Source organism: Micropterus salmoides, unplaced genomic scaffold (assembly GCF_014851395.1).
Source record: "Micropterus salmoides isolate LMB-PRFRI ecotype aquatic unplaced genomic scaffold, ASM1485139v1 Ms_hic_scaffold_20, whole genome shotgun sequence".
Lineage (NCBI taxonomy): Eukaryota > Metazoa > Chordata > Actinopteri > Centrarchiformes > Centrarchidae > Micropterus > Micropterus salmoides.
The window spans coordinates 5,597,568-5,624,457 of record NW_024041151.1 but is presented as its reverse complement, the minus strand read 5'-3'; the positions used below and the strand labels follow the sequence as shown (position 1 = coordinate 5,624,457).

General features: G+C 39.5%; 1 protein-coding gene across 1 annotated transcript; it reads right to left on the bottom strand.

The window, feature by feature from the left end:
- Positions 1 to 304: 304 nt before the first annotated feature.
- On the bottom strand, positions 305 to 25,697 carry LOC119914512 (fibroblast growth factor receptor 1-A-like). The gene is given in 18 exon segments (XM_038733852.1): positions 305 to 1,185; positions 3,783 to 3,888; positions 4,213 to 4,282; positions 4,285 to 4,349; positions 5,559 to 5,629; positions 5,714 to 5,836; positions 7,525 to 7,715; positions 7,801 to 7,911; positions 8,923 to 9,044; positions 10,664 to 10,809; positions 11,242 to 11,432; positions 11,524 to 11,668; positions 15,137 to 15,327; positions 15,686 to 15,809; positions 15,903 to 16,075; positions 16,187 to 16,285; positions 20,198 to 20,353; positions 25,281 to 25,697. Coding segments are annotated over 17 exon segments (2,121 nt in total). The 5' UTR covers positions 20,307 to 20,353; positions 25,281 to 25,697; the 3' UTR covers positions 305 to 1,101.
- Between the last annotated feature and the right edge of the window lie 1,193 nt (positions 25,698 to 26,890).

The window sequence follows — 26,890 nt, the reverse complement described above, 5'->3', positions numbered from 1 at the left end:
TCACTTACAGCTTTTAAAGTTTCATTGTGATATGAGTGAAGTTGGTTTTCACTGTGGTGTCTCGCCTTAATCATGTTAACTAGGATACCAGCTGCAGCTACAGTGCATCTCTCAGCTGTATCCAAGAATGAAATACTAACTCTGGGCGCTAAAGGTGGCTAATTCGCAGTATTCTTGCAAATCATGTGCAGACACGAGCCTCCTCTTTTCATGAAACTTTGGTAAAAAGTTATGAAAATGAATTTGTCTAAATGTGTATGAACCCTGAATATCTCATTTTGTTAATTTAACCACACATCGGGAGTAAAAATTCAAAAGAATTTTAATACTGTTATTCACTTATTACACATTCAAATTTTCTGTAAATGGCAGGCTGTAATCAGCTGGAGTATAAGTGCAATGCTGAACTGGTAGACATCATTTTTGGCAACATGACATTACTGCAGAGGACCAAACCTGACTGAGAAATACATACATTTTGGTCAAACACAAAAAAACTTGGGAAAAATATCTATAAATGAGTAACTTATTTCGAGAGGAATTCAGGCAGCTGCTGATGAAAAAATAAATCCAAATGCAACAGTAAAAAGTCAAATTAATATAATTTCTTTCCCCCACACACATTTATAGATTCATTTTTACACTTTGTTGTGTATTTTATTCAGTTATTTTATAGTATCTTTCTCCCTTTCATTTCATATTTCTCTTATAAATCAAATCTGGTCTTACATATAACACAAACTATTTACAATATTCACACTGAGAACATTATTATTATTAACGTTACCAAAGCACTAATGCAACAGGCAGTGCAGGAGCCAAACCCAGCTCTCACAGTCTTCTATCAGTGGGTGAACTCAAGTCTTCTTTACACCCTTTATGAACGAGATTGTGTGTGAGCTGCTTCCTGAGGCCTCGCTGGGGTGTCCAGCTCAGACCAGCTGTTCTTCACATCAGGCTGCTGCCGATAGACAACAGTGAAGCAGCTCTCTGTCTGAGCTCCTCAGTCGGGCCTCGTCCGGGACTGCCGCCACCGCCGCCCCGCGCAGCAGAGGAAACGGGATAAAGGTGATCCGGAAAAGGGAAAAGGTCCCAGGACGTCTATGTGGAGTTACAGGAATGAGCCGAGGCAGAAGAGCCGACAGGAGAATACTCGACCAGAGGAACGGACAGGTCCAGGTACTCCTGAAGGGACAGAATAAGGGTTAGAAACTGTAGAAGAATCAGAATCTTAAGTTGGGATGTCACGATACCAGAAATTTAGTAGTGGATACCGATACAAGTAAAATTCCAACAATAAATCACATACTTCAACACACACTCCTTATAAAAACATTTAACTATTACTAACATCATGCTTTTTCGGTAGTGGCTCCAAGGTTGTGGATTAAACTCCCCATTTTCATTAGATCATCCCCAACTACTGTGCGTTTCCCGTACAACCACGGAAGGTAGCATTGAACTATCTTGGTACGATGTATCGTTAAACTAACAAACACCTGAAGTACGACCGTTTCTTACTTGGCTAGAACCAGCGTAGTTCGAACCAACATGTTTCCAGGTGTGTTCGTCTGACTTTCACAGCACGAAACTCTCAAAACGTTGTCATATTCTGCCTAAATGTCAGTTGTGGCCGATAAAGTGACATTATTATGCTAACTTCTTATTTAGGCTTTTAATATAATAAGAAAATCAACAATAGTATTAATGAAATCAACAATATAAATATTTAGCCTATATAGTCTGTAACTTCGAAGAAAAAATTAAGAACTATTAGTGATTATAAGACATTTAGTAAAATAGGGTTAATCTGCAAATATCTTCATGTCAACACTTTAACACTTATGAATCCCTTGGCCGCATCTGACATCTAGGTTTTGAGAATAGCTCAGTGTGATAAGTCTCTGAGCTTACGCATTTTCTCTATTGAGACAGATGTGGGTTCGACTTTCGCGAGTTCTCTATTTATCTTTGTTATAAAGGCAACGAAAACTCTCAGGGATTTATTCATCGCAGTACTTTCATGCATTTTATGCTGTCCCTTTTTATATTTGTAATGTAGACTAGAGAACACCCATCCTGTCCTCAGAGGTCTGGAAATGTGTACATTAAAAGGTAATATTAAAAGTCTTGTCTTTACATTCTCTGTTTTGTCCTAGAACCTTTGTACTGGGTGACTAATTAAAATCAAGTTATTGTGAACAGATGGGTCATCTGCGAGAAAAACACATTGTTTGTAGATGGTCTACAGCTGGGCTACTGAAATAATGCAACCCTACCCATGACCCGACAAATACATTTAAAAATATCTTCACGTTTGTCCAGCAGGATTATCTAACATTCCCTGCTTAAAACATTACATCCACCTCCTAAGACATTTTCTGCTATCTGTGACGTGATCACCGTGAACTAAGCTTCTAACCACAGGTCAGGAGCTGTAGTTCGAACTATGCAACTTGACGACAGCTGGTGCGAACGTTTGTCGGAGCTTTGGTTTGCATCGCAACTGCGTAGTTCCAACCGAGGAAGTTGCTATTGTAGTTAGCAACTATGCTTTTGGGAAAAGCACCCCTGGTCGCTTCATATATTTCTATTTATTGCTGCATGCTTCATCACTGTTGCATGTTTTATTATTGTTGCATGCTCCCTTTATATCCCTTTTGTGTTTTTTCCTTTTCCCTTCGTGTTTTAATTGTATAACTTTGTACAGCACTTTGTTCAACAGTGGTTGTTTTTAAATGTGCTTTAAAAATAAATTGACTTGACCATTACAAAAAACATCTAACAGCTGTTGTCCAGGACAGATGAGGTGATTTGATGTCAATATATTCATAAATGAACAACCTTACACTGTACATATTTAATTATCAAATCGATTTTCATAACTTTTCTTTACAAACTCACAAGTGTGAAATGTTTAAGGGTGGTCGCTTTCTGCACTGAACAAAAAAAATCCATTCATTATGAGCTGAACTCAAAGATCTAAGAATTTCTCTATGTACACAAAAGGCCTATTTCTCTCAAATATTGTTCACAAATCTGTCAAAATCTGTGTTAGTGAGCACTTCTCCTTTGCCGAGATAATCCATCCACCTCACAGGTGTGGCATATCAAGATGCTGATCAGACAGCATGGGTATTGCACAGGTGTGCCTCAGGCTGGCCACAATAAAAGGCCTCAGGCTGGCCACAATAAAAGGCCGCTCAAAAAATGTGTGATCGATGCATGGCAGGTTAAATCTTGTTCACTTTTATTTGTAGTTTACGTTGTATCTATATTTGTTATTTTTGTTTTTGTAATATCGAACTGCTTAATTTAATGTTTTTGATTGAATTAATCTTATGTTTTATTCAAAATGTAAACTTTTGATTTTGAAACTGCTTTGGGAACACTCTTTAAATGAAACATTCAATAAAAGCACACTGAACTGAAATAAAATAGAAATTTACAAAAATGGTTCATGTGAAAGCAGGACGTTAAAGTGTTGGAACATGCAGCTTCCCACTGTCCTTGAATGCATCAAAATTTGAACATTCAGCCCATTTTCAATGGAATAAAACACTGAAAGAAAATTAACATTTTAAATATTAAGTATGAAATATATCCAATGTCCAAAGACATAATGTCTAAATTAAAGGATAATTTGGGTATTTTTAACCCTTATTTTGACATACTCTGGTGGAAACTGGACGAGTAGGTATAAAACTTTTGAAATCTCATGAGAGGCGAGATGTTGCAGGAAGATGGCAGTTTTACTGAATTAGTCTTGATAAACACATTACCTGGTTGGCCATGAGAGAGAGTGTGCGGTCTAAATCTTCTACCAGCTGTTGGAAAGTCGGCCTGCGAGATGGGACGGCGTGCCAACATTCTCTCATCATCAGGTACCTGATAAAACAGAAACCTGTGTTCAGACCTTTCCTCATGAATATAAAGCATTTAACTTGTCACAGCCATGGCTCGTAATCAGACACAGGTGTTGTTTTATGTAAATCTTATTTATTCTCTGTTCTCTACCTGCGTTACTTAAAAGGTATTAGATTGTACTCTGCATGGAATAAATGGGGTTACATACGACTTTCTTTTGTTTTGATATAGGCTTTTTTTTTTTTTTTTTAAATCAGCCATTGAACAAACACATACTGTATTGGTCTACCACTAACTTTTGTATATGGGAGAATTAAATTAATTGCCGTGCGTGGGTGTACTCACAGCTCCTGAGTGCATGCGGAGGGTTTTTCCATGCGATGTCCCTCCTTTAGCAGCTTGAAGAGCTCCTCCACGGCACTCCGGGGTAAGGAGACCCCCCGAGGGTGAAAATTTCCCAAAGCAAGACTCCAAAAGACCACCTGCAGCAGAAGCAGCACACGGGAAACATTACAAAAACCTTTTCAGACATGGGATATGAAAATGTGACCAACCCTCTCCAGAGTCTCACACAGGTGTGTAAAGTTGTGTGTGTGGTCCCCAGTGTGAGACTTGTCCTGATGCTGAGACGCCTTTTTTGTTTGTATGGATTAAACAAACGAGACATAACGTGTTGACTAGTGAGCTTTAGAGGTGCTGATAGGTGGATTTTGTTATCTTTGAATTCTCAGTATTAGCTACCAAATCAGATAGTAAATAAGAAAATCCATTAGACCCTATTAGGCTGGATGAAATCTTGGATTTTATTTGTGTAGAAAGGCCGTGCAGTGACGGAGCGAACTTAAGAGGTACCGGAGTGCAAAAGGCTTAAACTCTGAGCGCTGCTCCGGCTAACTCCGGCACAAATTAAGCACAGATGTAAGCAAACATTTCACAATGCAACTGGATTGTTTTGGATTCTGTGACTTTCAGTCAAATAAAATACAATTTTTTAGTCATATTTCGTCATTGAAGTGTTAAACCCAGTCTCATGAATCGTCTCGTCAGCAAAGTCATTGGTCACACCCCTAATGCTAAACTAAACTAACCGTCTGCTGGCTCAAGCTTCAGATTAATCACACAAAAAGGTAGAGAAACGGGCATCAATATTCTCATCTATCTCTCGGTTAGCACATTTCTCAAAACTTTCCCTTCAAGTTGGAGCTCACATTTAAGGGTTGTGCTAGACATTTGTAATTTCATCACGGAGTTGGCATAAAAGAAAATTTTAAATATAGTGAAGGATTGTTGCTGTGATAATGTTCAAATTGTTCTGATCTAGCAGGAGAAAACTGTCTCAGTCAGTGTTTCGTGCTTATACATTTGTGATATGTTTATTTAGAGCTGAATAGATTAGTCGATCAAGCAGAAAATTTATTGACAGCTCTTGTTGGTTAATTGCTCCAGTAATTAAGCCAAAAAATGTGTTTGTTTTCAAATGTAAGGATTTGGTGCTTTCATTTAATTGTAAAATCATTGGCTATTGATTTTATTCTGTATTTTATTTACTATATAAATAAAGTTGCCTTGCCTTGTATGTAAACGTGACTCAGCTGCTTAATACAGTATTTAGACATGAGAGCAGCATTAATGTAATGAGGTGCCTGAAAGAAAAAACACAGAAAACAACCAAAGTCTTAAGTTAAACTCACACATCACTTTGGTGCGTATAGATGCGGTCAAATAAAGCCTCTGGTGCCATCCACTTCACTGGCAAACGGCCCTGTAGGAACATTTAAAATGTCTGTCAGAACACGTCCTATCAAATCACCCTAATGTTGATTTTCAGTCAATGAATCTGTCATACATTCGTGGTCTTCTTGTAGTAGTCGATGTGGTGGATATCTCGGGCCAGGCCAAAGTCGGCTATCTTCATCACGTTATCCTCTGTGACCAGCACGTTCCTGGCTGCCAGGTCTCTGTGAATACACTGCACAGCACAGAAATAAAGGTTTACCAAGACCAGTCTTTAAGGATAGGGCAGGTGAAAATGTATATCGTTCTCATTGTCAGTTAGTTCTTATCTCAAAACCGTTTGACAGCCTGTCTGTGGCTCAATCGCGAAACAATTTTTGATCCTGTTTGAATGTGCTCTGAATTACACACATAATGTTTGTCAATTTAGATTTGTTGTTTGTTAAGTTTGTCGTAAAACTGTCCAAGTATAAGACTGAAAATACATAATTACGAAGACCACAAACCCAGAAATCGTGTATGTGATGTTATAACCGTTTGGCTCAATGACTGAAGCTAACGTCAAAGAGCTTCCATGTGTAGATAGATGATGTCATGAAAGGACCAGGAGTCGCTGGATTAAATACATCAGGTGAGAAACATCGAAGCATGGAACATAGCTAAGCTACCTAGCTACTAGCAAGCAATGAACGTTAGCTTAGCATTACAGCGCTAACATGTTGGTGACGTATATTTTCAGAGAGAATGAGATGTAGTTCATGGTTTCAGACAAAAATAAATACTACTTAACAATTTACAACAAACTGCGACTCTTACATTTCTTGCATATTATCTTTTAAATTGACGAACATCATGTGTGTCAGACAAACATCAGGGCACAATTCAAACAATTAGTAGTTGACTACTGCACATATTTTCTCCAATATATGGCCCCATGTGGCGAAAGCGAGGGAATTAGGCTCTCTATTGGTTCCTACTGAAGACGTAAATCTTCAAAAACACCTCACAAATACCACCAAAGACCTATTATACTGCATTTCCAGACCTATACTGTACGACTCCTGTATGGCAGCTTTGCATGATTCAAAGTTTTAAAAAAATATATAGTTTTTTGTTTTATACTGGCTCTTCATGTAAGCATTCATTCCAGCCTCAGTCTGAAACAAGCTGTAGATGCTCCTGTCTCTTTAAGGCCCCCCCCTCAAAGCCTACTGTCTTCTGATGGGCCAAGACCTGAAGCATGTTACCAGGCTGTTGTTGTTGCCGATCGCTGTGCGAGCAAATGACCATATATGGAACACCGTAGAACGGAGCCGTTGGTAGAAAAAGCAGTTCAGAACAGGAGGAAATTGAGGTTTTTGCTCACAGGGATATCTTTTAAATACTGTAACCTCATTATTTGAAGCTTTGGCCATGTTTAACATGAAAATCCAACATTACAATATTGTAGATAAGTCAGAAAATGTGGGAAAGCATAATAGGTCTCGTTTAAACAGCTGCTCACTGTAGGAATAGGAAATAGTGGATTTGTTGGGAACTATTTTTAGCGGCGTATGAATCCACATGTCTATCTATGTCAACATTAATTCACTCAGTCTGTTTCAATTGCACTTTGTCATATTTTGCTTTTATCAATACAACTCTTTCACCTCGGCCAACAGGAAAGACTTTTTTGGGGGATATTTCAAGAACCAACGATTCCACTCAGGGTTTTTACCCACAGACACTCTAATTCCTCCTGCCGAACTAACAATCATAGAACTGACTATGGTAATTTAATTACATTACTGTCAATCCTGGGGCTCTCTTTTTTTTTTTTATCCCATCTTCTTTTTTCTCGCTCTTGACTGGATGTCACATGACTGTATTTCCACTAAATCACATACAGTAGAATCGTCCAACATGATCGTTACAGAAACTGACCTTCCTTGAAGCGAGGTATGTCATTCCTCTGGCCACCTGGTACGCAGCAGATACCAGCTCCCTGATCTCCAAACTGCCCAAAGAAGCCTGCCTGGAGCCGCTCCAGTACTCCAACCCGACCGGTCGACGGGCACGGAGGTACTCCCTCAGGTTACCCTGTGAGGCGTACTCCACCACCACATACAGAGGGCCTGACAGAGACGCACAGGAGGCGGAGGTGTCATCTTTAACGTCTGTACAACTCACATCACCACCGACCAAGATCCACACACTCACCGGCCTGAGTGCAGGCTCCCAGCAGGTTGATGATGTTCTTGTGTTTGCCAATCATCTTCATCATTTCCATTTCAGAGATCAGGTCAGACAGGTCCTTCTCTGTGGCGTCCGCTGCACACAACAACAAGTGAAGTCAGTAAGGTGTCTTTCTCTGGCGAAATGTTTTATATGGAACAGGAAGGGGAGAAAGGGTTGGGATCGAATCTTCTTAATGATACCGCTAAAATAAAGTGTCGGGGATGGATCAATAGCACTTCACAGAAGAAAACAACTTGATAAAGACACTTAGCAAATTAATAAACTATTAGAAACACTGAATGTCAATATTTTACTTCAAATCAAGAAGATTATGTTTTAGGAAAACACTCTCAAAAGAATCTATTAACTTTAGCAGCTGAAGTTTTAGATGTAGAAGTCCGTCCCTTTCGTATCCGCCCCATGGGATGTTATTTTAGAAAAAAATATGTTCAGTAGTCAACAACGAGAGGCAACTAATTTTTTTTTTTTGTGTGTATCTCGTTTGAATTGTGCCTGTGTCCTGAATTACACACTCTGTCAATTTAAAAGATCATTTTGTCTGTCAAGAACGTCGCAGTTTGCCGTAAAACTGTAAAGTAAAATTTAGTTTTGTGTGAAACGGCTCAATGAACTAAATCTCTCGTCTCGCACTAATATATCTCTATCTCTATATCTATATACACACACACACACACACACACATACATACACTATACAGATTTGTATTAGTGACTAGCTCATGATCTGCAAAGCGTAATGACTGTCCTGTATATTGTGGTGTAGTGTGCTATTCCTTCTATTGTTTTGTGTTGACCTTTGTAATGACCTGCCTGGGACTACAGATGAAAATAAGACTTTGGCTAAACCTGCCGTATTTACATTGATGCAAAGCTGAAATGTTCATTATTGTGCACTGTCCCTTTTAACTAAATAAATAAATTAAATATAAAAATAAAATAAACAAACATATATAGAACAAACATAACATTTCTGGGCAGGAACAGGATGAACAAAACTCCTACATCACCACAAATACAGGTGTGCTTTATTTCATGTCTTTGGTTAAACGAAGAAGACGAAGACAATTTAAAAAGTAACACTCACCTTTCAGCATCTTCACAGCTACCTTTGTGAGGCGAGTGGGTTTATTTTTGTCGATCCCAACAGCCTCTGCCAGAACCACCTGACCAAAACAGCCTTCTCCCAGCGGCTTCCCCAGAGTCAGCCTGAGGAAAATCACACACAGCAGACATATTACTACCAAGTCAAGTAGCATGCTTTGGTTAACTGGTGTGTAATGTATAAGTTATCACTGCAAATAATCCAAAGTGCTTTACAGGAATTCAAGGACTGAAACTATGAATCCAAACATATGCAGGCACATAACACAGCTACAGACAAACAAACAGGTATGTTTTAAGTACTTCTCTGAAATCACAGTCAGGAGGCAGCAAATAACAAGAAAGCCATCAGAGAGAAATGACTGAAACACGCTCCTGACCTTTACCTCGAGACAACATTATGATCCTGATTTAAGATGTAACCCATTACTTATGCCATTACAAAGGCTATTTTCCTCTACAAGTATAATGTTGGCATGCCAACCCCTGAAAATGGCAATAAAAATAAAGCCGCAAAAAAAAAGGGAGGCAGGGAAATGTGATACTTCTGTCCTTGACTGAGAAATTACTAAGTGGGCGTTCAGACTAAAAAGAGACCTGCGGAAAAACAACAAACATGCAAGAAGCTGCGGAGGTGGGGGAGTGTTATCTCAGGTGAGACTAAAATATGATCAAGGGCTCAAATCTGCTACTTGCAAGCTGCGATTTGCACCGTGAGATAATTTCCTCTTGCTCTTTTTGACATGTTCCACCAATCAAAACAAAAATCTAAATGACAATTTTGTTCTGTTAACAGATCAATGAGTTTCAAGGTTTTTATTACAGAGGCCGCAACTTTTTTACAACTCTGGAAAATGATCACAGTGGCAACTGTTTTACCTTCTTTGTGACTAGAGCTGCAACGATTAATTGATTAGTCGATCGAAAGAAAAGTTAATTGTCAACTTTTTTGATGATGGATAAATCGTTTTAGTGTGAAACATTTGCAGGTTTCATCTTCTTAAATGTAAGGATTTGCTGGTAAATGAAGAGTCTTTGCTTTTTGGACGGTTTGTTTGAAAACGTCCCTTTGGGCTGTAGGAAAATTTTGAGGAGCATTTTTCACAATTTTTGGACATTTTATAGACTAAACAATTAATCAACAAAAATAATCCGCAGATTAATCGATGATGTGAGAAATGAGAGGATTTTACAACTCTGTAAAGTTAGCACGGTGGAAATCGTTAACTTTCTTCATGATGACTGCAAGATAAACAGCAGAAATACAGTGTTCACGTTATCTCAAGGAATGTGATCTTTTGAAACAAGACTTTTGTTCTGTTCTGTATTTTAAGGAAGCAGCGAGGGTTGAGGACGGCCACACAAGTAGGAATGAAATTAGAAAGTGGTAGAAACCTTTCTGACGATCTACTGGCGGCACTTTTATAGCCACTTGGTAGACAGATAAAATTTGTGATGTTACCCAAAGTAACAGAAGACGGGACTAAATAAAGGGTGTAGCCTTCAGTGTAGGGTGGACCACCGACAAACTCACTAAATGCAGAAAATTACAAGTGAAATAAATCACTTTATCATTAAGTTTGAAAGGAACATGGGCACGCAGATACGAGAGCTTTATAAGAAGTGTGTTTTTAGGACATAAATAGCGTTGAACCTTCAGATTCTTGCTGCATGACGGACAGTGAGTGGGTGAGACAGGTTGTACGTTATATAGTGTGCCGTACCTGTCGCGAGCCAGCTCCCACACAGGATCGTAGGGAAGCTCGTACTCTGACACCCCTGCCAGGATGGTGGTGGCGGCGCTGGAGAGACGAGACTGACGCATCAAACACATCCCTGACTGGAGGGAGGACGAGGACTCGACTGACACCTGCAGAGGGAGGAGAGAAGATGTGAGAGTCTTTATGACCTCATGCAACAACAAGGACTCCGAGTCCGTTTTTTTTGTCTTTTAACTTCTGATCGCCTTGTGCCAACACGTTACTGCGACAGGAAGCTAATTTTAACAAACTTTTGCATCACTGCTTCTTTATTTATTCATAGTAACAGTGAGACAACAGCACATCAAGCAGGAAGACATTAGCCGTTTTACTAAATACTACTAAATATAACACTCGCCACTACGCCAGTGTTTCCAATTTAAATAAATGTACAGCAGGCTGCATGAACCGATCAGAGCAGATACTGTCGACTTGTAGTTGTTAGAGCCAGTAATAGCAACAGGAAGTTAAAAGACAAAAACAGAAAACTGAACAAATGAGAAAAATAGTTTAGTAGTGGTAAGGTGAGACAGACGTGTTACCTGTCTCCTCAGAGGAATGCTTTTGGCTAACTTTTGGACCGCTAACTGGCTGCTGAAGTCGCTCTTCTTCGGTGCACAGCAGAGTCTGCAGATGACTGCTGTGGCTGTGAGGATGATGATGATGAAAAACCCAAGGCAATAGATGAAGATCTCCAAGTATGTCTGAGAGGGCAGCGCCGAAGGGGGCAGGTCTGACATCAGAGAAATTAGAGCACAGACATCAGCAGACCGTCAAGTCCTCAGGGTCACGGTCATGTTGTAGATCATTTCTGAGCAACATACCATCGACGACGGTGAGCCACGCAGAATGATGGGAGACTCCGATAGAGTTTCCTGCCAGGCAGGTGTACTCCCCAGCGTCGTTCAGACTTACGTTCCTCAGAGTCAAAACCTCCATTTCTTTATCCGTTGTGTTCAAACCTGCCGTCTGGAATAAAGAAAGATATGTGACATGAAATAAAAATGAAATGTGAATTAAAGAAAAGTGTGTAGGCGGATGTGTTCTTTCAAAGTAAGTAAAGTTTTAATATAGTCTTTACAAGAGTAAAATAAAAATGAAGCCGTTAGAGCTGCAACATTTAGTCGAACTATTATCGCCAACTATTTTCTCTGATTTCAGCTTCCTCTTACAGTTTTTTTTGATTGCTTAAACACATTTCTTGAAATTATGCCTCTTTTTCTCGAAAACACAAATCCACAGCTTCTCACCAAATTCCCCAAACATCCTATTTTCAGGTCAGAATGAAGCTTTCCACTCAAAACCATTCAATCTTGCTGAAAAACCAAAATTTGCCCTCAGACATAACACACAAGCCCTTAGAAATACACACACACACACACACTACAACACAGTCTGACACACTGGTGTGTATTAAATTCAAAACAATACTACAAAAACTGGTTATTAGAAATGTTGCTTATGGTTCTCCTTTTCACATGATGAACACAACAAAAGGAATAACAAATGTAAACATTAGCACATTTTTTATTCCTTTGCGTGCTGTTCAGTTCAACACACCAAAAAACTAATTATTCTGCCACAGCGTCCTGTCCTGGGTCTGAGACAGGCCAGAGATTCTTGTTCTCCTCCTCCTCCTGCTCTGCCTCCTCCTACTTCTCACCTTCCTCCTATCCCATCTCCTCCTTCAACTCCTATTGTTCTCCTTCCTTCACCTCTTCCTCCTCTCCATGCTGTGTTTCCTCCTCCTCCACCTCTTCCTTCAGATTTCTCTGGATCCATTGTTCCAAAACTGAATGAACTGACTCCGGCCCTTTTATCTACTGAATCTTCTGATTGGTGTGTTTGTGTTTCCACCTGGGTAGCTGTGTGCTAATTGGGCTCAACCTGTGCTGATTGAGTGAACAATAGCAAATGTAAGTGTTTTCTCAATGACTACACGGTGTAGGCAATGAGAAATGAAGGGATTTGTGTGTAGAGTTTAGAGAAAATTGAGTTATGGTTTTTAAATTTTTGTTCAATAGTCTGCTTATAGTGTTTAAGCAATTGAGAAAAACTGTAAATTTGAATATTTTCTAGTTTCTTTCCTCCTCTATCACAGTAAACTGAAATTTTTTCACAATTTTCAGAAATTTTAACGCCCAAACAACTAATCGATTAATCATGAAAAATGATCGACAGACTAATCGACAACAAAAACTAATAGGTAGTTGCAGCCCTAAAAAGCCAGAGCATTATAAGAGACAACAATAAAACTGGTGTTACTTTCAACAAATCCCATGAAGAGACCCAAACCAACAATATGTTAGTTGTGTATATTAGGGCTGAATTTTCAAGTCTTGCCTATAGTTGACTGAATCACGTGTGTCTGTGTGGCGCATGCGGGGGGGGTGTTACACACAGAAGCTGCAGAGCTGTAATCTCTATTTCATGCTTTTACATCTAAAATGAGGCTTTTTGTTGACCATTTTCTGCTCGCCTGCCATTCACCGGTCTTGTGCAGGGTTGCGTGCCGTTGGGCCGACAACTGCGTGCAAGTCGTGGTTCCTCGTGGGTCTATTTCAAAACAATCTAATATTCTTTGTTTGGTTCATCAATGGTGATAAATGATCAGAACGTCCCGTGAGGTGCGGACATGTCGGCACAACACCGGCGAAGCTGGCGCTCCGTCTCTTCAGCACATACCGACACACACGCACGCTACGTCCCCTTCCTTAAGGGTTAGGGTTACAATTTTGCATTTATTCACTTAAAATCCTTTATTAAAAGCTTCTTTCTTTTCACATTTTTATTTGCAGCATTATATGTTGATATTTATTTTGTAATAGGCTGTATATTAACTTATTGGGAGAAAACTGGTAGTTCTATCAGACGTTGAGCACCCCCATATCGCCAAAATGGTATGATCCTCGTTTCATAACGCCGCTGTGAAGCTTCGACTGTGAGATTGACAGTCGAATCAGAAGAATACTGCAAGCTAGTAAACATGGATGTAAACAATGCAGGATTGAAAATACTCAAACAAATCAGCTCTGCAAATGTTTTCTGGAGAACATGTTTGTTTGACTTCAGGGATACACACATTGAGTTTTGTTTGTTTACAAGAAAAGTTCACAGGGCAGCTGTAAATGTTAGATCCAGCTGTGCATAAAATAAGCAGAGTTCTGGACACAATCCACTGAAAACAATGAAGGTGCTTCTGCATGAATCACTGCGTTTGTTTTTTGATTAATCTTTGTCATTTGTGTATTTCCCAATGCTATTGTGCACCCCTACGGTACACTTTTTAAAAGGTCATTTCAGGTAACTGGTACCAAACTTTGCTAAAGTTATGCAGGACTCTGCACACTGGTGCTGCTGACATTTAAGGTTCAGAAATGAGTAACTAACTGATGAGAGTCTGTTTTATAAATGTCTCTTTTTATCCTCCAATCACCAGACATTCATTGTACTCAGCCTTTCTTGTGAAAGGGAACATAATAATACGTGCAAAGGCTCTTGGCTACATGCCAGACACAACAAACCACAGTGGCGTGTCTTTCATCATGAGTCCACAATCCATCACAGATGTGGTTTTACTCTGCTCAGTCTGAGAGATATGCAACCAGTCTCATGCAATATAAAGACATGCTGAACCACCACTAGTGGAGGTTATAACAAATACACATTACTTTTATGTCTGAGTCACTCCAGACTTCTTACACGTCGTCATGTTGACATGATGCAGCCACACAGTTTTAAAAATCAGGGTATATGTGCGGCAGCTTACTGTGTTTTAGAATCAAATTTAAAGCGTATTGTTACCAATAATATTCCAGGTCCATCTCTAAGTTTGAGCGTTTAGTCCTTTCTAAGTTGCACCATTAAAACTTAAATATCTTGCTATGAAATATCCGTAGAGCCAACAAGCCATGTTGAATTTCTCTTCATTTCTGGTGAAACACTAGATCATTTTATCTCTTCAGGCTGATGATTCAAATAAAACAAGGCAGGAAAAAAAAAAAAAAAAAACTATCACTCTTCAGTTAAACTTGTCACTTTTAGTAGACAGGTGCAACCGGTTAGGAGGGTCGCAGGTAGACACTGCTTCCTTTTGGAGGGGTCACGAGTCAAAACGTTTGGAAACCAGAGTGAGAGGGAAACATCCAGACTTTATTTGATCTTTTTATTGTATCATAATTTGAGGTATATTGTGTTATTCTGTAAGAGAAAGTCTTTATAATCTGTGATCTTATCTTTGGGTTTCAAACTGCTGGTCAACGTTTGAGACTTTGGACTTTAGGAAACTGTTCACTCTTTTATAGACCAAACAAGTACTCAACTAACCAGGAACGTAATAGGCAAGTTTACTAAAACGTTTGCAGTTACACGTGTCTGTTACTGGGTATAAATATATTTTAGTTTAGGGAAACAAAAGTGGTATAACTACACACAAACCTTGAGAACAAGGACGTACGGGTGTCCGTCTGGCGCCTCTCTGCTGCCGTTGACGGTGATGTGTTTGAGCCACTGGATGTGAGGCTGCGGGTCACTGAACACCCGACACACAAACTCCACGTTACCGCCAACAACTGCAGTTTGGTTCGCCGGCAGACCCGCCTGCAGGATCGGTCTGTGAGGAGAACGCTCTGGAAAAGAAAGTTTGAAGAATGTAAGAGGTGCCCAGCAACACATTTGGATAGTCAGTCCACAGTCGAGCTAAATTACACATATTTCTCTCTCCATTTCAGCCCTCTGTCCACACCACACTGGTGTGTTTCAAACCGTCTCGGCGATGTCATAATGATTTCATCGATGAAATCAGTGGGGAGAACAAGTCTTTGATACACAGCTGATTTTGCATGTTTTCCTACTTACAAAGCATGTAGAGGTCTGTAATTTTTTATCATAGGTACACTTCAACTGTGAGAGACAGAATCTAAAACAAAAATCAAGAAAAAAAAATCACATTGTATGATTTTTAAATAATTAATTTGCATTTCTTACCAACTACATCGAGCAGGTAGGTGTGTTTCAGACTCCCGTGTTCATTCTCCACCACACAGGTGTAGTTGCCTTTATCAGATGGAACAACTGACTCCATTATTAGAGTCCACATGTGGTCTCGGATCTGAAAGATTGAGGATAGAAAGAAATAAACCAATTAAAACAACGGGTTGAACCTCTTGTCCGTTTCTCTTTACAAGAAAGGCCAAAAACTCACTTTGAACCCTCCGATTCTTTGGTCCTTCCTGAAAACTTTCCCGTTCTTGTACCAGCGCAGGGAGGGAACGGGGTTTCCAGTTGCTTGGCAGCGAAACTTTACAGTCCTACTGGCTGGAACAGCGTGCAGCTGCTTCTCCATCTTCTCTGGCATCACCCACTGCGGCGCCAGCGCTAACGAGGAGTCACAACGAGGTAAACACCATGATTACAATCGTTTTTCTTGATGTCATGTTTTTAAACACAAAAACAAAAGAAAGACAAAACCAAAAGTTTGGGGCTTACACTGGATCTTTTCGTTGCTTGTTGACAATTCATTGGACAGTTTATTTTCCTCTGAGGATGACTCATCGTCTTCTTCGTCTTCAGACGATTTAACTGCGGCTACAAAAAAGGTTAAAAGGTTTAAAAGCTGCTCAGAAAATTGTGCTGATGTTTGCAAACAGGATTTTAGGGCTTCTCACTGGGAGTCTCAGATGTTCCCTCCAAGAGATAATGAAACCAGTTTGTGGATTAACCTCTAACCTCTGACCCCGGCGCTGTGAATGAGCCTTTAAGCTGTCCTACTCAACAGCCGGGGCAGACAGGAGCTGTCGCCACAGGACAGTACTACACCCAACCACTTCCGAAACTTCAGAGACCTCCTCCTTATCTGCCCCGGCCATTAACAGCATGCAAACAAAACACACATCCCTCCAGTCCTTCCCTGCTAAGGGACTATACCAGAATAAATGGAGGGGGGAGGGGGCTTTTTAAAAAAAAAAAGCAACCCCCTCCCCAGAGTTATGAATATTTACTTTCAACCCTTTCTTTGACTGACTGAAAAACTGCAATACCACCCAAATCTGTTGGCAACAGTATGAGATATTCATGGTATGATTATCGTCTGAAAATGTATTAAATGTACTTAAATGATTTTATATAGGGTTTTTGTTAAATTGTTATTTATTATGTACGCTGCTGGACCTGGGAAACAAATATCATTCTTTCATGTTTTACATGGTTGAATGACAAACAAACTTTAAAATATCACAGCTTCACAGTAGTAAAACTTGTTTTATCATTAATAAACAGCATAAATCATTTAAAATTGTGCAACTAAGCTTAAACCTAAAAAGGATCATTTCTGTATTTTTAAACTGGGGACCTTTCTCTTCCCCCCCCGACATGTTGCTTCAGCCGGCAGCTGAACCGGCCCGGGTGGCTGCAACGTATTCCTTTGGGGCAATTATGCACGCCAAAAATGGCGTCCACAAAAAGGTCAGTGTGTTGTCTTCCTGCAACAATTCGCCACTCTCGGGAAAGATGTGAAATTATTTCTCAATAAACACTGAAAATGTTCCAACAACAGCAAGTGTTCACAATCAAAGTGATTTTTGCAATTGCCAAATTTGTGGCAGGCTAGGGTTTCTTGCAACTAACGATTATTTACATTAAAAATTAATAATTTGGTCTCAGAAAATAGAGAATAATATCCAGCACAGTTTCCTAAAACCAGGTGTCAGAACCAGCCAACAGACTAACACACACATATTCAGTTTACAATATAAAAACAGAAGAGCAGTTAATCCTCAAATTAGAAAAGCTGGAACCAGAGAACATTATATTCCAGCTACTTTCTATTTATTAATCTATTTACTTTTTTATTTTTTATTTTTTTAAATAAAAAAGGGACAGCGTACAGAAAAACACTTGATCCCATTTGATGCACTGAACCAGATTATAGCTTCAAGATAATTCACATCTGCAGTCCCTTGGTAGGTCATAGTTAAAAAACACCACAATAATAAGATAAAAAATACAAATGAATTAGTTTTAGCCTGACATTTCTGTCATAATCACACCAATTACATGACGTGCCAGTGGATGACATTAAACTAAGACAGTGAACATGATAGGCATTGTAGCAGCTAAATGTTAGCATGCTGATTTTAGCATTTCTCTCAACACACCGCTGTACCTACAGACTCACAGAGCTGCTAGCATGGCTGCAGACTCTCAGTCCAGATAATCTCATATCCATAAAGATTCTGTTTCTCCAGCTGACATCTTGGTCCTATTAGCTAGTGAGGAGAAGAAAAAGCCCTAATACAGGGTCAGGACTGTTCTGATATGTTTTATGACCCATTGCCCAACACCAGCGCCATAATTTGTAACATGTGTGATTCCTTTGTTTTTTATTAATCTTTAAAAAAAGTCTGTGTTAAGGAAAAAAAAATATATACCCCGTCCTCCTCTTCCAAAAAAAATAGTCAGACTACCCTCCCTTAAGAAAAACAAATACTAATTTTCAGTGTTTCTGGCCTTAAATCATGTTGAAGGTGAACAGGAGAGGCCATAGTTAAAAAAAATAAACCACTGTGTCACATGCAAAGCTGGGAATCCCTGTAAAACCTTGTGTTGTGGTACTGAAAATATAGATATAGCAAATGTGCAGCTTCTGTTACACATCAAACAGTTTATAAAAAGGATTAAACAGGGTTGGGTTTTAGGGATGCCTTTTTTTATGTAGAGTTTTTGAGTATAGTTCGTGGCATTTACGGGAATATTTTACGTTAAACTGGTTTTATCCTCAGTCTTAGAAAGCGGAGAGTGTAAAGGAGGGAAGTGGTTTAAATTTCAAAAGACCAAAACCTTCATTTGGGAGAATACAACAGAGAGTGAGGTGGGAAATTGAAAGCATGCTTTGTTTATGACAGGAGACTGCAGCAGAGAAGGCTAAATTTGATGTGTTCTTGATTTAGAGAAAAACAAAGAATTTATGGGCTCAAAAACAACAGTATCACATAGACACACTCAGCTGGAGTCCAGATGGTTGGAACAAAAAAAGACAAACACACACAGGGAAGGTATATCCATGCATATGCACACGAAGACAAATACTGGCAGGAGTTTGAATGTTTTCTGAAAAGAGTTTCTTGTGTTTCTGTCTGTGAGAGTCTGAGTGGCCGTAACACACCAGACTGTGTGCATGTGTTAGTGTGTCTGGACAGGATATACAGACCATAACCAGCACCCTGAGAGCCAAGCCTCAGTTACACCAATGAAATATCACTTTAACCAGTTTCAGATGCCTCAAAGCCAAAAACAGCCAAACCTTGAAAAAGTCACTTTCCTATTAAAGAAATTCGCTCATTGGAAAGTTTTATAGCGTTTTATGTAATAAAAAACACCAAGACCACAGCTGACATGAAAGGGCCCTCGAACAAAAGAGAGGAGCGAAGACCTCAAACAGCTCACACACACACACCAGTAAAAACAAGGCAAAAATCACACCAGCAGCACCAGCAACTGTTAATGTTATAGCAGTCTACAGAGGCAGAGGGACATAATGAAGTAAGTAATGAAGTGTTTTTATATTGAAAACGTTCAAATCACAGGTTTCACAGAGATTTTAATCATAACCTGAATAGGAAAAGCAGATTATTAAAAATGGCAGCAGGGTTTTTTTCTGTAAATCAATTAATTAGGCTAACAAATTGTCTCAGCATTAGTCTGACTTACTAGTTTGAACTGGGAACCTCCAGGTCTGAAAAGTAAAGCTAAGGTGCCTTAAACCTGCATTCTTTCTAATGCCCAGCAGGGGGCGACTCCACTAGTTGCAAAAATAAGTAACTGTCTTGTAGCTTATAGAAAATGTTTCTACTTCTCATCTGATTTATTCCCTCAGTAATCACTTTCCTGATGAGTTTATGGTCTCTTATGGTCGCCGCTGAAAAAGCGTATTAAGAGTCGGCTGTTCACTTTCTCTGATGAGACATTTAGTTTTAAGCCTGTTGTTCTGTATACAAAATTATCAGCCCTGTTAAAATGACAGTTAACCTGAATTACAGATGCACCTAGCTTAGCAAGCTAGCTAGCTACACACACGGCCTTTAGCTCCACCGTCTCGTCCAAATATGGTCACGTCCGGTGCTGCTGGCTGCAAATAAAATCAACATGGCGGCGCCCTATCAGCCAAACTCGATGCTTGAAACTACAGTCCACAAACCAACGTGTGACGTCACGACGCCAAAATCTACGTCCACGTCTTTTATACAGTCTATGGTTTAAACCCTGGGAGGCACCAGCTGTATTTTATGTGATTCTGTTCATGTAAAAACAAAAGGTGATTATGCTTTGATGCAATCTTGTTCAACAAATACAGGCCTGGCATTTAAAGCTGCGTTGTACTGATCAGGAAAAAACAAAAAACCACACACACACTTTGATATTTTTTCCTAAAATCGTTCAGCTCTCAAACAGAAAAATACTTCTGACATTCACACTCATACAGACATCTGTGAAGCATCTTACCTGTGTCAGTGTCCTCTGTGGCCGGTCTGGACTGAACCTGAGGAAACTGGACCAGCAGAACCAGCAGGACGCATGGCAGCAGCAGCAGGAAGCAGCGGGGGGAAGACATTGTGTCCTAACACATCAACTTACTGGGTCTTCCAGACTGGGAACACACTGCAGCAAGTGAACAGAGACAAATATAAAATTAGAGTCACAAGAAGACAAGCAGCCAGAGGACATCAGAGGAAAAAAAAAAAAGAATATTCCCTAAAATATGATCCAGTCTGAAAAGTGCAGCCAATGCTGTTCATTTTTCTGGTAGGTACATTTTATTTTAAGCCCTTTTCAAACCAGCCAAAATTAACATCCCATTTACAATCACAGTTAACATGAATTATGGATGCACCTTCCTAACCAGACTTGCTGGCTACACACTTTTTTCCAAATACGATCACATGTGGTTACAAAAAAAAACAAGATGGCGACGGCCAAAATACCAAACTCTAGGCTTCGAAACGGTAGCCCACAAACCATGTGGAGACGCATAGTGCCAGGTGTGAACTAACATACCTTGAGCTGCCCACTGGTCCTCCTGCCCTAAATACTCACTACAGCACCAATGTGAATTATTCAGCCACTGAAAATAGTCCCCAACAATGTCCTATTAAATGTATATGTGTTAAATGAAGATATTTGGATGGTTCAAGTAAATGTAGACATCGCTCCATTTAAGTCAACATATTACCAGCATTTTACGCGGTATAATAACAGAAATCTGCATTACAGCACTACAAAGAGAAAGAAAATGTTTATTGTCTGACTTGCAGCAGCTACACACTTTGGTGATCTTGTGACTTGGAAGTTCAATGTTGAATGGATTTACAAACCTTCTCCAGCTGCTGTGGACAACATCAATTTTATTTCTCAAGGAAAAACATCGCACCATCATCTCCGATTGCTGCTTCTTACAAGGTGAGAAGTTTCTGCTTTTTTCCTTTTATCTTATCTATATTTTGGACGTTGTTTGGACAAAATAAGCACTTTGCAGATTGCTAGGAATTCCCTCCAGGGTCTACACAAAGTCTGGATAGCTCCAGCTCCCCTTTCCTTCAGGTGTGAAGGAGTTCAAAGTTAAATGTAGACTCTCCCTGACATATAGCGACTCTCCAGACCAACTCATTAGGGAAGCAGGTTTAAGAACAAGATCTGGGCGAAAGCCGGCTTCCAGCACTGCAATCAACCAGCCAAAATGTTCTCTTTGGATCAGAGACAATCATTGGCAATCCCTGCATCGGAAGAAACCCAGACATTTCCACACTTCCCTAAGTCCACTCTTAGCGAAAAGAACCTTAATACAGGATGTAGGAAGAAGAGCTAAATCCGTAAAGCTTGGAACTCAAGGTTCCTGGACAAGATGGGACCTCCCTAAGAGACCCATCAAGTGGAGTGAACTGTGTTGGTTGGAGCCTTTTTGTATTTTCTTTTTTGACACCCTCCCGACCACTGGTCAACTTGCACAGGTGGGGAGGACCCCCCTCTGTGGAGCTAAAGGAACCATGGCACGAGCTAAAGGAACCATGGCACGAGCTAAAGGAACCATGGCACGCATCCAATCAGGGTGTAGAACTGCTTTTGATGCAGGGAAGATCCAGGTGGCGCCATGACAAGGTGTTGACAACGCTCAGATATCTCCAATCATCACCTTTGGAGGGTCAGAGGCTGCTGAGAAAATGGTCGGTACTAAAAATAATTTGTGGTTCCCTCACAAACGTAAATGGGAACAACACGCCTGCACCAACATCGCAACATGCTAATTCAGTGTTTTCTCACAGGCTGCTCACACTTGTGCAGCTGTTTCTCTGAGTAGTGAAGGCATGGTGATGTGGACCCATAATCCTTCAACACTCTGGAGTCACCCCCCTCCCCTGCTCATTTAGCTCACCTGTGACTCCTAAATATCTGTAGTGTCAAACAAAACAGTGCAGCAGTAAATCACATGTGCACGCTGCCTAAAACAAACACGGACGGACACCAGCACCATTTGCTGCATGTGTCACCTGAAGGTGCTCCTCCTCCCCTTCTGGTCAAAACATTATCTTGGTATGGGAGCTGAAGAGACCCAAATACAGCCGGGCCAATACTATGTTTTTGACACCGATAACCTAAACAACAACATATTGGTGAAAATGTCCCCCCTATTAAATAAGCCATCTCCAGCTGCTGTGGACAGCAATTTTTATTTCAATTTCTTAAGGTAAAATGTCTCATGATTTGTGGTTGCAGCTTCACCAAGGGGCTTTTCTGAGTTTTATATCAAAGAGGATAAATTTTATCTTTATATTTTCTGAGCTGTTTGGAAAAAATAAGTCATCTTACAACCTAAACAAGTACTTAATCAGAAAAAATACACATTATTTAAGTAATGAAAATAATCATTGGTTGCCGCCATATTCCGAAACCTCAAGTACTGAACATGCTATAAATAATCTATCATGACACTGTGGCTTCCTGATTGTTTGTAAATGGCTAACCCGTCTCTATTCCTACAGTAAACAAATGAATACCAGAGCAGATTTATCAGTCTGGCTCCAGAGAAGACATTAACTTCAGCTGGAAAGTGACTTGAACATTGAAGGAGGAATAGAGGACAGTAAATGCAGTGGGACACTCGTCATCTTATGAGCCTCATAAACAAGATGAACACTGCTTGGCTGCCATCGCAGAGCCCCTCAGCTTGTACTCTCTCCAGCTCTGAAAATCAGACCATTACAGAGGACGCAGGGTCTGTCCTTCGTCTTCATGCTGCACAGAGTGTGCAGAGCATGTGCATGTGGTTTGAGGGTGGCGTCCCCGAGCGTGATGAGCATTTCAGCGGAGCGTGCCAGGTTTATAAAGACATACATTACACATATAGAGTAAAACACTTAGATTAATTAGGCTTTTGTGAACATTAAGGAGTTTTATGTGAAAGTCAGGCTGCTGCACACGAGAGCCCTTCACAAAAACCTTCATGTGGACAACGTTTTCTTGTTTTACACACAAATGTGAACCGCTTCTCCAAACGCATTCTGGAAAATACAGCAGCGTGTCTCCCTCCCACATATAAAACACAAACATATTCAGCAAACACACTGGCAGTGAAGAGATTCACATACAACACCCTGCACCAAAATGATAGCTGCCATTGTTCAGAGCTAGATTCAGAGCAGGTTTTTAGCTTATGACAGTTGTAACAGTACAGAAAAGATGTGTTTGAGGTCATTTAGAAACAGTTTGTCCACCAGAGAGCACCAACAACTCAGTCAGTCAACTGTAAAATTACCTGCTCACTACATTTCTTGGTCTGGGGCAGCAAATATGGATTATTTTTATAATCAGTAAATCTGCTAATTGTTTTCTGGACTAATGTAAGAAGTCAAAAAACTGAGAATGCTTAATTAGCTTCAATTTACTTTCATAGAAGAAAAGGAAACTCAAATATTCACATTCGATAAACCACAACCAAAGAAGACTTGCTTCATGTCCAGCATAATTTATTCACTTCTCTGTTTTTGTAACTTTTTAGATCTGACTAGAAAATGCGTCACTATCAGTACACAGACTCTCACTAACAGGATCGGTAAAGTACTTCATAGGTTATTTTCTATTTCTGCAAATCCTTCAATCCTCTCACACTTTTAATAACAAAACTTCTGTCACTTTCCTCCACCCTGTCTGTTCACCTTCCCGTGCTGAAGCCCTCACCTACACACCAGATTCTACAGCAGGCTGGCAGCTCTGAATAGTTGTCATACTAACACACACATCTACTTCTGCCACCCATCCATCCGAGCTGGAAAACGACATTCAGCGAGTGCCAAACAGGAAGAGATGCATATTTTGAACGCAGCATGCTGCATATCTCATGGAGAGTTCATAAAAGGAACAGGAGGATAAAGAAGAAGAAGAAGAAACCGTACTGGCCTGAGTGTCGCTGAGCATTTCAAATGATAATGTAAACAGCAGAAAGTGATGTATGAAGAATAATAAACAAATAAGAGATTTAGAGAATGGGTTCCTGGTTTGTGCTACAGGATAACCACCTATGGGGAGTCCGAGTGGAAAATGAGTCAGACTCTTCATGCACACTCCACATATTTTGAATTAACAGCCTAGCAGAGGCAGATTACTATCAAATCAGTGTGACAGTAACCGTGAACTGTAAAATTCATTAACCACGCTGCTGCTGGTAAATGCCGGAGCGGAAGATACTGAGCTCTTACATAGTATGACACATACCCTATTTAACTCACCTGAAGGGTATTTACAATGACAGAAGTATCCTTATCATTTACTTAAGAAAAGAAACTGGCTAAAACGATGGAGTCATTCTATATAATAAGGACATTAACTTTTGATACTCCAAGTACATTTTGTTTCCAATACTAAAGCAACATTTTGAATATATGACTTTTACCTGTAATGGACTATTTTTACTATTCTTTTTAAACTTAACTATTATCTAAATGGGCTACTTCTTCCAAACACTGGTTACTTAACAAATTGAGATTTTACATGCAAAGCTTATAAAATATTATGCTTTTTTATAGATTAAACTACCCAACTGTGTATAAAATTGTTAAAATTAGCTCCACATCGACCAACTATACCAATAAAACGGTACAATAGCATAATAAGTATTACGTCCACATAAGCAATTGTTCCTCGACCAATAGAAGATAAGATAGAACTTTATTTATCTCAAAAGGGAAATAGTTGTGTAGCAATTGCAGTACAAAGTAGGTGAGTGCCTAAAGAGTGCAGAAAATATACACAAAGGCAAAACGCTACTAATGTATAACCTCATAATATTATATGATAAGAGTAGATTTAACACTGACATGAGACATTTTCTGCGTTGTGAAACTTTTATTTTTGATACTTTAAAGTACATTTTGCTGGTAACACTGATGCACTTTTAGTGAAACAAAAGCTTTCCATGCTATGTAATACAAAGTCTTCTTTTGCAAAGAAAAGACCCAGAAAAGTAATGCAGCGCACAAACAAAACCGCTCTTTTGCGTAAAACTTGAATTAAAGGTGAAATAGAGCCGTAACGTTACCTTTATATTTAAATCCACAGTCAAGTTGTTTTATATCCGAGGACGTGGAGGCAGAGTCGGTAGTTAAATCAAAGGTTGTTGGTTTATCCGGCCGTAACGTTACGTGAGCAGCGCTGCAGTTTAAAAACTGAAAACAACTTTTCCCGACTCCTAACACACCTCATTAGACAGCCTCTGAACCAGACGAGGCGCTTTGGTGATTATTAATGGTTCAAAAATGACTCACGCGGTTCACTTGCCAAAACACATCTCTACGAGCGGGTAGAATAAAATCTCTGCGGTGTTTGAGCCCGAAACGTTTCGCCCCTGGTGAGAAAACGTGGGAAAAGTGCAGCTCATTGACGGTATTGTCTCAATATACACTCGGAGAGAAGAAACGCCTCCAGTGGGAGTTCCCTCCTACACACTAGTGAACCCCCCAGTCGATTAATACCCCAGGGCTATCAATTCATTGACTCCATTTTCCGAGTGGCGTAATCCTGCCTCCCCGCATGTGTCCACCCCCCCTCCCCTTTGTCTTGCAGGAGCAGGAAGGGAAAGGCTTTCCCTTAAGATTCCTGCTGTGCAGGGTCTGGTCATGGTCTGAAGAGCTTCACTATTTAATTCGTTTTTATTTGGTCACTTATTAACAAGTGGTAGAGGAAGTATTCATTTACTCAAGTAAATGTACGAATAAATACCACACTTTAAAAAATACTCCATTTTACAAGTAAACAGTTAATAATGTACTTGTGTAAAATTATGTGGGATACTCAAAGTAAAAGTAGCAGTACAACAATGTAAAATACTTTGTTACAAGTAGAGGTTTACAATTTAAAATACTACTTAAGTCAAAGTACAATATTAAAATTTAAAGTAGCCCAATCATTCTGTAGTAAAATGTCACCTGTACAATATTAGATTGTTAATCGGCCTACTGATGCATGTTAGAGCAGTATTTTACTGTTTTAGCTGCTCGAGGTGGAGCTAGTTTTACATACTTTATATCAGCTTTATATACAGTCAGGTAGTTTTAAATACTTTATACACAGTCAGCTAGTTTTAACTACTTTACAGTCAGTTCGTTTTAACCAGTCAGCTAGTTTTAATTACTTACAGTCTGCTAGTTTTATCTACTTAAATACAGTCAGCTAGTTTTATCTACTTAAATACAGTCAGCTAGTTTTATCTACTTAAATACAGTCAGCTAGTTTTAATTACTTACAGTCTGCTAGTTTTATCTACTTAAATACAGTCAGCTAGTTTTATCTACTTAAATACTGTCAGCTAGTTTTAATTACTTACAGTCTGCTAGTTTTATCTACTTAAATGCAGTCTGCTAGTTTTATCTACTTAAATGCAGTCAGCTAGTTTTAATGACTTTATATACAGTAAGCCAGTTTTATCTACTTTATACACAGTTTGCTAGTTTGAATTACTTTATACAGTCAGCTAGTTTTACATACTTTATATCAGCTTTTATACAGTCAGCTAGTTTTATCTACTTTATATACAGTCAGCTAGTTTTATCTACTTTATATACAATTAGCTAGTTTTATCTACTTTATATACAGTTAGCTAGTTTTATCAAACAGTTAGCTAGTTTTAAATACTTTATATACAGTCAGCCA